The sequence below is a fragment of the Mustela nivalis genome (assembly GCF_964662115.1).
Source record: "Mustela nivalis genome assembly, chromosome: 5".
Lineage (NCBI taxonomy): Eukaryota > Metazoa > Chordata > Mammalia > Carnivora > Mustelidae > Mustela > Mustela nivalis.
Genome location: NC_139024.1, coordinates 91553848 through 91566215, shown reverse-complemented (window position 1 = coordinate 91566215; position 12368 = coordinate 91553848). Strand labels below are relative to the sequence as shown.

Genomic DNA, 12368 nt, shown 5'->3' with positions numbered 1-12368 from the left:
TATCAGAAAGGTGGTGCCAATTTTGCAGGATCTTGTGGGTCACTGCAAGGATTTTGACTTAATGGAGAAAAATGGAGACCCATTACAGGAGTTTGAGCAGAGCTGACTGACATTTTAACAGGATGACATTTTAACAGGATGTGGCCAAAACGTGATAGGTGTGCCCGGAGGTGGGATTTCCCGGAGGATCAGATTTATAAAATATCTGTGTGATATTAACCTAAGCTTAACCAGCTTCCATGGCTAGCTGGATCATCATGTTGAGGGCCCAGTAGCATGCTCCATACATACGCCCACATTATAGAATATTATTCCTTGGTAATAATGCAGAATGGTGTGGAATCCAGTCCCAGATTATGAGTTACACTCCAGAAATACTTCAGCAGCAAAAGCATGCATTCTCAAAAGGAACAAGACCACCCCCCAAAGGGGTAGACATTGGTCCTTAGGGAGCCAACAGCTTATTCTTTTCCTGTATATAAAGCACAGATCTACATACAGTACACAAACAGATATGTAGTATATCAGCAATATTTTCATTTTTGGGAGAAAGTATCTAGAAAGGATTCTTTGGGGATGGGGTGAGAGAGGAGGCTTGCGTGATCAAGAATATAGGTTGGAAAACACTGACTTCAGGGGGGAGGGAGATCACAGAGCCGGAGGTTAGGAAACCATCTCTGAAATCAGCTCTATGACTAACTCTCTGTGTGAACTTGCACCTTCATTTTCCTGTTCTAGGTCTCAAGCTTTTTCCCCAATGTAAGATGAACGTTAGACTAAATGGTGTTCTAAGTTTTCTCTGGCACTAAAATTATGAAGGGGCTTTGAGCTGGGTCGCCACTGAGTTGTATAAGCCTATGGTTTTGTACCAGGAATTTGGACCTGTCAGACCTCACTTTTCAATAAAAGATAAAGGGTTAATATCAAGATCCTTTAAAGCGTGTCTCTAGCATCTTTGCCCTTATCTATTCTTTGAACCCTCCCCAAAGCTAGAATTCTAGAAATTCTGCTCTAGTTTGCTCCAGGTGATTCCTGGATACAATGCTGGAGCTAAGGGTACAAGGGAGTGTTGTTAATAAAATGTTCATCTAATGTTTTGTCCAGAGTTGCATTGCTTCTTAGATTTTCACATGGTGGCTAGACATTAAAGTGCCTTCATAATCTATCTGGGTTGTCACTTTAAAAGAACCATGTGCATGGTGTGAAGAAGGGAAATGGGAACTAGCAGATTAGAGTACCCCATTAAAAACAAAGGGCCTGGGGAACCTAGGTGGCTCAGTGGGTTAAGCCTCTGCCTTCAGCTCAGGTCATGATCTCAGGGTCCTGGGATGGAGCCCCACATCAGGCTCTCTGCTCAGCAGGGAGCCTGCTTCCCTCTGCCTCTCTGCTCAGCAGGGAGCCTGCTTCCCTCTGCCTCTCTGTCTACTTGTGATCTCTGGCTGTTGAATAAATAAATAAAATCTTAAAAAAAACCCGAACAAACAAATCCCAAAGAGTCTGTCGATTTGTGGCATCTGTAGGTGACATCAAATAGGCAGTAGCTCCTTCCTGCTTATCCCAGACGTGGGCCAATTGTACTAAGAAAATCTTGAATAGTTTATTCTGTGCCCTTTAGGGTTTAGTTTTTCTTCCCAGCCTTCCAAATATGTTTAGAAGTCTCTTGACAGCAGAGACTGTATCTTCTATCACATATAATTAGTGCTGAGTGAGGTGCTGTCCCTAATAGAATGTTGGCAAAGGTCTTTTTTTTTTTTTTTTTTTTTGCACTTATAAAAACACATTTTATTTATGTAATATTATATAATCAGGTGCCTGCATTTTTCTTATTCTCTAACTAGTGTTATTTGGCAATTAATATTTTTTTTTAATTTATTTTTTATTTTCAGCATAACAGTATTCATTATTTTTCACCACACCCAGTGCTCCATGCAAATCGTGCCCTTTATAATACCCACCACCTAGTACCCCAACCTCCCACCCCCCACCCCTTCAAAACCCTCAGATTGTTTTTCAGAGTCCATAGTCTCTCATGGTTCAGGCAAAGGTCTTTTGACTTTAATGATCACATGGATTTAAGCAGGAAAATAAAACTCAAAGCCATAAATCTTTGAGTTCTTTATTTTGGGTGGTCTGTATTGATGTGACTATAGACTAGTGTGTTTATCTCCTTTTCCTTATGCCGTTTAATCACCTAGTGGTGTTTCCAGATAAGAAATGCAAATGGAATTTATTACCTAACTGGACCGTGTATAACTCACGTATCCTAGGGTATCGATGCTTGCAGAATTGTTTCATGTCATGAATTCAGCTGCTAATGGATGAGTTACCATTGTGGAGAACTGCTCTCCCCTCAGCTGCAGAGACTTCTTGAATGTTTTCAATATTTGGAGGCAACTGGAAAAGGGAGCCCTCTTGAGTGACAAATGGCTAAATATTCAGAATTTCCAGGTGGACTGGGAAGATAACTCAAACCCCCTTGCTAAACCGAGGAATCTCAGAGTACCTGGCAGTGAGGAAACCTCCAGAGCCTGCTTGAAAGTATCCTTAGGAGTGAAGGAGTTAACTGAGGGTGGCAGCTTTATCTTGCGTCCAATGGACTTGTGGTTTGCTGGTGAAAGTCTCTGGTAAATGATTGTTAGAGACGTCTCATGGGTAGCTGTTGCTAGTCATTGTGTTTCAAAAGCCTGTTGACTCCTGTGCAAGGTGGTACAGCACCCTCTATCCCTTTCTTCGTTCCTGATTCATTCAGGTCCTCCTGCAAAAGATCTACCAGATCCACGAACATGAACGATGAAGAAAATAACACCGTCTATGACACAGTCCAAAAGGAAGGGCTGCATGAGCTTCCAGACCAGCCAGAAGAGGATGAAGTTCCTCTTTATGATAACATCCACGGAGGCCTGCCAGAAAGCAATGTCTATGCCACTGATCTGGAAACCCATGAATATGACTCTGTTTATGTGGCTGGAGGTGAGGAGAAGGGCTTGAACTCTTCCCAGCCAGAAGCATCAGGATACCTCCTGCCTGATGAGGATCTTGCCCAGGATCTTCACCCAAAGGAGCAGCAGGAAGACCAGGGCATCTCAATGGAAGAGTTATACTCACCCACCCAAGACCAGGAGCCTGGCCCGGAGACACCCCAGGAGAATGGAAACAAGAAGACGGGAGCCCTGCTTTCCCCCCAAAACTTCACCATCCAGCGGAGCAGGGCCTTCTTCACCAGCAATTCTGCTGCTGATGGCTTGGAAGAAAACCACCCAGCTTCCACACACCCTGAGATCAGCCTGTTTGTGAAGGTAAGGGCTGTCTCTGATAGGTACCCTTGCATGGGTGGATGGACTAATTGGGGTTTTCTTTTGCTCCAAGTGTCCAGGAAAAGATGTAGGATGTCATGGTCTTTGGATCTCAAGACATATTCAAGAGTAGGGCTGGTTAATTGAGTCAATTCCAGATTCCCTCAAGAATGCTCCAAAGTATAAGAATTGGAAAGTGCATTTAAATTGTGTGTCTCAATCACTAACTTTATAGACCACAGGCAAAACATGTTTTTTAGAGTTCACTTCCAAGTGAGCAGAAAATGGAGCTCAAATCCTTACCTATGTGACAGACATTGAGTATATTTTCCCGACTGGTTAGATTTCCTTTGTCAACTCAGTTTGCAAAAATGAAACCAAGTCTTGCGAGAGGAAATCGAATCCAGTCAGCCAGGCACCAGGGTTTCCTTCTTAGTATTTCTAAGGTCACAGATACTTCAGATATATGGTCAATAAACGTTACCTCTGTCACTGAGCCTGCCCTTTCGGCATCAATATAACTAAAATATCTGATGAATCGTGAGATGATTTCAGTGGTAAGAGTATTAAGACGCTAATAGCCAGTGTTAATGTTTAATGCTTAGATAGATTCTCAGAACTTAGATACTCAGAACTTTAATGCTTATGATGTAGAAACTCAGAACCTTGGTAATCTTTGTTTTAGATTGATATTGTGGTAAAGACCATTTATTACAATGTTATCAAAATGTAAAAAAAGCATTCCAGGGCTATCTTTATGAATCATCTTTATGATCCATAAATCATGATTTATAAATCAAAGATGATTCATATTTATGAATCACGAGGGAAGAACATTTTTCCCCAACATGCACACCCTGACAATATTCATATTTACACTTTTCTTAGTATGAAGACCACGTAATAATAAATACTGTTGTTTCAACCTACAAAACCCTCGGTTCACACTTATTTGTCCCCTTTGTGGTTTCTAATAACTCCAGTAAAATAGACTTTATTTGCTCATTGAGGATATTATTATTTTTTGACTTTGTATTTTTCCCTAGTTGTTTTGTGTGTAAATTGCATCTCCTTTATTTTAACACAAGGTTTTTAAAGAGCAAGTAGCGGGAGTGTCTGGCTCATACTTAGGGACCCCTGAAAACTTGTCTGGTATCATGTTATTGAGGGGGTGGAAGAGGTGTGAGAGATGAGGAGGGAACTTACTATCAAGAAATCAGCAGTGTGGTGCAGGAGACAGATTTGCACGTGGTTAATTTCGGTGAAGGAGAGGCTTGGCTGAGCACAGCGGGGATTCCCGGGAAGTGTGTGGGAAGGAATCAGGAGAGTCTCCGCTGAGGAGGTGACTGATGTTCAAAGCAGGCTTCCAGCTTCCAAATCCACATCACTGTTACGTTAGTTAAAAAGCAAACAAACAAACAAACAAAAAACCCCACAAACCCCCGCACTTAGTGAGGACTAGTGGTGTATTTTTCTCGGGACAGAATCATCCATGCAGCTTTATGCAGCCAACAAGGTAGATCATGTTCATTGGCAACACCCATTAAGACGTTTGTAAATTTGACGAGTGTTGATTTCCCCAGAAGTTAGGCTGCTGCCGGTGCTGAAGCAACAGAAGTAGGAGAAAACAGAACTATTGGCATCTTCCTCTGGTATCAGCAACAGGAAAACTGTTTGAAGGGAATGTGTTGTCCCGCGTTAATTAAGATCTGTAGTTCCCGAAAGCAAATATTGACTTTAACGAACTCTTTAGGTTTACATTCTTTTTTTTTTTTTACCTTTTCTAAAAATATTTCTTTTCAGCGTAACAGTATTCATTGTTTTTGCACCACACCCAGTGCTCCATGCAATACATGCCCTCCTTAATACCCACCACCTTGTCCCCCAATCTCCCACCCCCCGCCCCTTCAAAACCCTCAGGTTGTTTTTCAGAGTCCATAATCTCTCATGGTTCACCTCCCCTTTCCAATTTCCCTCAACTCCCTTCTCCTCTCCATCTCCCCATGTCCTCCATGCTATTTGTTATGCTCCACAAATAAGTGAAACCATATGGTAATTGACTCTCTCTGCTTGACTTATTTCACTCAGCATAATCTCTTCCAGTCCCATCCATGTTGATACAAAAGTTGGGTATTCATCCTTTCTGATGGAGGCATAATACTCCATAGTGTGTATGGACCACATCTTCCTTATCCATTTGTCCGTTGAAGGGCATCTTGGTTCTTTCCACAGTTTGGCGACCATGGCCATTGCTGCTATAAACATTGGGGTACAGATGGCTCTTTTTTTCACTACATCTGTATCTTTGGGGTAATCTTTTTAATGTAATTGTTAAGTAAGACGCCTCAGCTCCTATGTGGGCACTCTTTTTAAAGATCTTTAGCAGCGCTCAGTAAGAAGAGGGACGCTCACCATCCCTGCTTCCCCATCCGGCACCACGTGCTTTATTCAGTGTTGAATGGAAAATAAACACAAAGGCAGAGCCTTCAGGGGGCTTCTCTCTTTACTTGGAAGTGGAGGGTCTAAGTGTCACCTGCTCAGGCTCCTCCTTCCCCCCAGCTCTGGGGTGTGGGAACAGCAGAATGCTTCTGGAAGGTCTCCTGGGGTCATTCTTCCAGTGAGCCTTGCGGTGCGGACCACTTGGGCTGTGTCAGAACGTACTCACTTGCATGCATTTTCAGCTGTTCTAGACAAGCCAGGAAAAATGTCATGCAGGTTTGTCGCTGTGTGTTTAACTGACATTTTACCGAGGCTCAGCCATTTCAGGGTGTTGGGCAATCGCATAATTAAAATATAGCATTTATTTATTCATTCAATTTATTGTTATTGTGTCAGGCCCTGGGTTTATAACAAAGTCCTGGGTCCCTCGCACTTTGCACTGTAGTGGGAAAAACTGGTGGACAATAAGCAGATACAACATATGCCTGGTGGTGATGGGCTTTAAAGAAACATGAAGCAGAGTAACGGGTGTGGATGTTTCTTACTGCTGCCATAACAGATGACCACAAACTCAGTGGCTTGAAACAACACAAATTTGTGCTCTTGTACTGCTGGGCATCAGAATCTGAACTAAGTCTTATGGAGCTAAAATCAAGGTATGCGCAGGGCTGTGTTCTTTCTGGAGGCTCAGGAGGCAATCTGTTTCCTTCCCTCTTCTGGTTTCTAGAAGCTGTCTTCATTCCTGGCTCCTGGCCCACGTCCTATCACCGTGGCACTCTCTGCTTCTCTCCTCACCGTGCCTTCTTCGGATCTGACTCCTCTTATGTCCCTCTTATAAAAAGACTTGTGATTAGTTCGGGTCCCCCAGGATAATACAGGATAATCTCCATTTGAAGATCCTTAATTCAATCACATCCTTCCCTATTGCCACCGAAAGCAACACTCATGGGTTCTTGCAATTAGGACATGGACATGCTTGGGAGCCATTCTTCAGCTTCCCACAGTGGGACAGAGTGACAGTGAAGAGGGGGTTGAGGGGGTGTATGGCTGGAGTGGGGGGAGCAAGGGCAGTAAGGTGGCAGCAGGTGAGGCCAGAGAGGTGGAGGTAGGCACAGAGCACGTGGAGGAAGCCCTTTCCCTTTTACTTGGACTGACATGAGAGACATCAGAGATTTTTTGTTTTTTGTTTGTTTGCTTTTTAAGATTCCTTTATTTATTTTAGAAGGAGAGAGAGATAGAGCATGGCGGGGAGAGTAAGAGAGGATCTCAAGCAGACCCTGCATTGAGTGCAGGGCACAAACCCACGACCCTGAGACCATGACCAGGGCTGAAATCAAGACTAAGCCACTCAACTGGCTGAGCCACCCAGGCGTCCCCTGGCTGCCTTTATGATGATGGCAGACTACAAGAGAGAAAGAGTAGAAGCAGAGAGGACAGTTTGGAGGCAGTAGAAAAACTAGGCCAGAGACGATGGTAGATTGGCCAATGGTGACCACAGTGGAAGTAGAGCAGAGCAGGACTGCAAGGGCTTTGAAGAGTGAGCCCATAGCTTCTGCTGGTGTGATGTATAAAGAAAGAGAAGAGCCAGGGCTGTCTCTAGGGGTTTTGACCAGAGCTACTGAGCGAATGGAGATGTCATTCCCATTTCACCTACGACGACGTCTTCTCCAGGAATGTATGCGCAAGAAAATGTGCTCATACAGTCACTCATACGCGGCCTCGCCTCCCTCCCTCCTCTCTCCCTCCCTCTCACCTTTCCTCCGTTCTTCTTGCCATCTGCCCATCCATCCATCCATCCATCCATCCATCTGTCCGTCATTTACAACATACTAACTACATGCCAGGTACTGGATAAGAGACGAACACGCCATACCTTAATGCCAACTGTCCTGTAGAGGAAGACAGAGCAACACAATTCTTGAAGATAATAAAAGGGAAGAAATAACTGCTTCTTGGTCATTTCAGAGATCCAGTGTAAAAAAGGTACCTAGGGAGAGTTGTAGTCCATATTATAGACAGCCAAGAGGGGTGGTTGGTGTTTGTATGTGTGTGTGTGAGAGAGAGAGGTGTGTGTGAGAGAGAGAGGGAGAAAGCAGAAAGAGACAGAGACAAGTAGGAGAAAGAGAAAGGGAGGAAAGAGAGAGAGATTCCTGGCATTTTGTTTAATGCAAAGAAAAAGTATTCTGATTATGGTTATTATAAAGAAAAATGGTACAAATGAACACCACCACGTAATTATTGCCACTGATTATAGCAGGCGGTATATGTCATAGAGCAAGTTTTGGAAATCTGCATGGTTTGAAATGTGGTTGAGCCAATTAATTTCTGTTTAATTGTTAAGCTTCTCTGAGCCTCAGTTTTCTCTTTGGTAATATGGGTTTTATAATAGTAAGCTCTTCATAGGATTGCCTATGTGGATTAAATAAGATAGTCCATATAATTGTTTGGTATAATATCTGACATACAGTAAGTGCTCAATATTTGTGAGCTTAAGCTATTATTTATTGTGATGAACCGGAACCATACACAAAATAATAATATTTATTTTAAGCACTGTGCCTTAGAGTTAGTAGACATTTCATGAATGTACCATTAGCTGATCCTAACACGGACAGTGAAATATTGTGGAAAAAGCACTGGTCAGGATATTCAAATACAACTTTGTCAATAATTTGCTATCAAACATTCCTAGATCCACATTCCCTCATTGATTTCAGGGTATATGGCCCCAGCTCTTCACAAGGGTGCACACATATGCTACCACATATTACCCACTCTGGGATACCACGTGACAATGATTATTATCTCCAGGTTTGGGTATGGTTGGAAGGACCAACATGAGACCAGCATGCTTTGCCCTTCAGTTCATGTGCAGCCCGTTCCTTGGAAAGCACCTGCAGAGTCTGTCTCTGATGAGGAACTCATAGGATCCCCATCCAGGGTTGCACACGTTGTGTACTGAACACATTTAGGAGGCACTGTTAGCTATGTAAATGGTACCCTCTGAAGTCAGGCAACACAATAGCTCTTGTTAATGTTTCTTAGACTTGTAGCCTGGAAACTTGGTTCTAAAGGAGCAACTCCTTACAATAGCAGAAAGTGTCACAGAATTATTAGTAATTGTTGTTATTGTTATTGTTATAGCACAGGAAGCTGGTGCTGTCTCAGGTGTCGTGGTATCCAAAGTAGGGGATTCAACATAATTCATAAGATATTAGAATATTAGAATTCATATATAGAATAGTAAGCAATATTTCTATTTAATTTTGCCTAGTCCTTTTACATGTTAATTTTTAGCTATTTAATAATGTGCACAGTGAGTTCTTCCAGTTGTACATCAGTATAATTTTGTAAATGAATGAATAAACCTAAGTTTGTGGTTAAATGTTGAAATTTTGCATTGATAGCGATGTTCAGTTTTAAAAATCTTAGGCATATAAAGCATCCCTTTCTCTTCTGCCAGCATCTGAGGGCCTGGGAATCTTTACTTGGCCAAGTTCTGGTGCGAACAAGTTCCCTCATCTTCCATATCCTTCCTGGAAGTTTTCTAAAGCAGAGGTTTGTTTTGAGGGAAATAAAAATTCATCATTGCAGGTGAGAAACTATAAAATCCCACTGAGAAAAGAGGGAAATGCAGCTGGATTGGGATGTTCATATGCGGCTCAGTTGAGGAGTCAAGGAGGACATTGCAGGCACTGGGTTCAGCATAAGCAAAGGCACAGCAGATATGAATGTGTGTATGACTCCACCTGATTGGCTGGAGTGGAGAGAAGGCATGCACAGTTTCAGAGCAGATGACGAGGTTGATGACCTAGCAATGCAGTTTGCATGGCAAACTGGAGGGCTTGGATATTATCCTAAAGGCAACCAAGAGTGGTATCGGGAGCAAAGCCATGTTTAGGATGATGGAGAAGCAAATTAGATAGCATTTCCGCATACTGCGTGGATCAGGACCCAATAGACATGTAGCAAGCTTCATTTCTTTTTGTTTGTTTTTTTTTTTTTTTTTGTTTGTTTGTTTTTGTAAGCTTCATTTCTAAAATTAGTTCAAACACTTAGATATAAATCCATTGTGTGAAATGACCACCTATAATTTTTTTTTGGTAATTTATTCATTCAACAATCTGGATATGTCCAACTATTTAGATACTTGGCTACATACAGGCAAATTTCTGGAAAACACTAGCCAGTGTGATGTTGATTTATATTTTAGCTATATGTATATCTAGTTTTGTTATATTTGGGTTGGAGAATGTATAGATTCAGCACCAAGTTTTTATTGATATCATTTTAGGATAGTTTCTAGTTAAAAAAAAAAATGTGTTTCTATGGTCTGTCTTAGCTTTGCTGGGCTAGTTAGAAGTTGTAGCTATCACGTAGATGTCTAGAAATGTCTGGAGCCCTGCAAGGGTCTTCCTATTCCATGATCCCTGGTGTCACTAAAAAGGCATGCCAAATGTGTCCTTGGAAGCATTGTGAGAAGAGACAAGTCTGACCCTGTTGCATGAGCCTAATCATGCTGTCATGGAACAAATGAAGCTTATATTAAATAGAGCAATGAGCAGGTTTGAACAAAGATTTCTATTCTTCTCATAATTTCTTCTTCATTAGGGTGCTGGGAACACAGTCAAACCCCAATTTTATTCAAAATCATTTCCTGGGTCCCCATATCTTTGTGAACCAATGCCATTGATCAAAGAGGTCACAGAATTCTAGTGCTATAATAAGAAAATTAAAAACCAGGAAAGTCCATAAACTTGCCCAGGGCTGTCTGCAAATTAGTAGCAGTCTGGGACTTGGGCTTCTAAATCCAGGGCACTTTCCTTTATATTGGCATTCCTAACCTGGGATGCAGATGTTCATGGATATGCTTTGGGAGGTTTTGGAACATTCTAAAAGTCTATGCATTTATTTATTTATTTATTTAGTGGAGGATAATCTCATGACGCCTCAAGGTTATTTATCATTATGATGCTTTCCATTTCCCCTACCTAGGTATACATGCCTTGTATGTCCATGTGGGAGGGAGTAGAATGTGTGATGAATGGCCCAAGTCATTCCTTTTCTTTCCTTTGGGGCCAGCTGCTTGCTCTAAGCCTTTTAGTATCTGACGAAAGCTTGTGGAGAAATCCTCCCAAAAGGGTAATGAAGGAGCAGGGCCTGAATCGTCATGGGGATTATGTCAGCTCTGAAAATGAAGGCAAGGTGATATTCTGACATAAATACCCATACTAGGATCCACCTGTTTTCTAGGGGAAATTTTGGACATTCTCCTGCAAGGACTGCAAGCTCTATGTCCATGACGCACAACTACCTTGGTGGGCAATATTGTCACTTATACAAACTAAACTTTTGAGTAACATAGATTTCTACCTTTTCACTTCCCCATAGTCTAGTCAATTTCATTCCCTGAATGTTCTCTTCTCTTCGTCTTGACCACCACTGGCCACTGTCATCTTGGCCCCAGTGACTCAACTGGTTTCTCGGCCTCTGGGCTCAGCTCCTCGCCAAGAAGCCCCCACCTAGTCACCAGAATGATCCAGATAAAGAGCACATCTGACCATGCTGTTTCCAGCCGTGCAGCACTCCCCACAGTTCCCAGGGAAAAGGCCAGAAAGAAGGGAATACATATGAAAGTCTACATGCTCCATCAGCCTTTCAGACAAGACCTACAGCATTAGCTGATACTCCCCACTCACTCTTTGCCTCGAAAAGTGTTGACTTTATTTTACTGCATCCTTCATGCCTTTTAAAGAGTGGGCTTTTGCTCACATTGTCCTTTTCAATGCTATCCCTTCTGGAGACAACCCACTGTCCTAGAAGTCATCTCTTGTGGATGCATCAATGAGGGCTGGTTGGAATCTCCTCCATTACTCCAATGTATCTGTTTTCTAGGATTCCCATAGCAAAGTGCTTCAGACTGCATGGCCTAAACAACAAAAATTTATTTTCTCCACCAAGGTGTCAGCAGAGTTGGTTTTTTCCAAGGCCTCTCTCCCTGTCTTACAGATGGTCATTTTCCTCCAGTGTCTTCACATGGTCTTTTCTCTGTGTGTGTCCATGTCCTAATTTCCTCTTCTTATAAGGACAACCAGTCCCATGGGACCAGGGCCCACCTAATGATCTCATTTTAACTTCATTAAATCATTAGAGACCCTATCTCCAAATACAGTCACATTCTTAGCTACTAGGGATTAGGATTAAACATACACATTTTGGGAAAACACGATTCAGCCCATAACACTGAATGCTACAATTACCTCTTTATATCTCTATCTCACTCTCTAGCTGTGAACTCTTGCCTTTTTTCCATTCTCATATACTCAATCCATGGCTATTTAAATGATGACTGAATGAAGAAAGAGAGGGACCGAGGGGGCAATGAGCTACCCCCAAGGATGCTCAGGACAATGTAGCAGGAGGAAGGCTGGCCCCGGGGGACTGCATCAGTGGTGCTCCAAGCCCCCATACTAGTTTCTTAGAGTCACTGTGACAAATGACCATAAACTGGAGGCTTCAAACAATAGGAATTTATTTTCTCACAACATAGAGGCCAGAAGTCTTCAGTCCAGGTGTTGGCAGAGCCACACTCCTTCTGCCAGCTCTAGGGGAAAGTCCTTCCTTGCTTGTCCCAGC

General features: G+C 42.5%; 1 protein-coding gene across 1 annotated transcript in view; it reads left to right on the top strand.

The window, feature by feature from the left end:
• Positions 1-2645: 2645 nt before the first annotated feature.
• Positions 2646-12368, top strand: part of CLIC5 (chloride intracellular channel 5) — a 157986-nt gene continuing 148263 nt past the window's right edge. Inside the window, exon 1 of the mRNA XM_082730722.1 lies at positions 2646-3296. Coding sequence (XP_082586848.1) covers positions 2784-3296 — 513 coding nt within the window. The 5' untranslated portion in view covers positions 2646-2783. The remainder of the gene's footprint in view (positions 3297-12368) is intronic.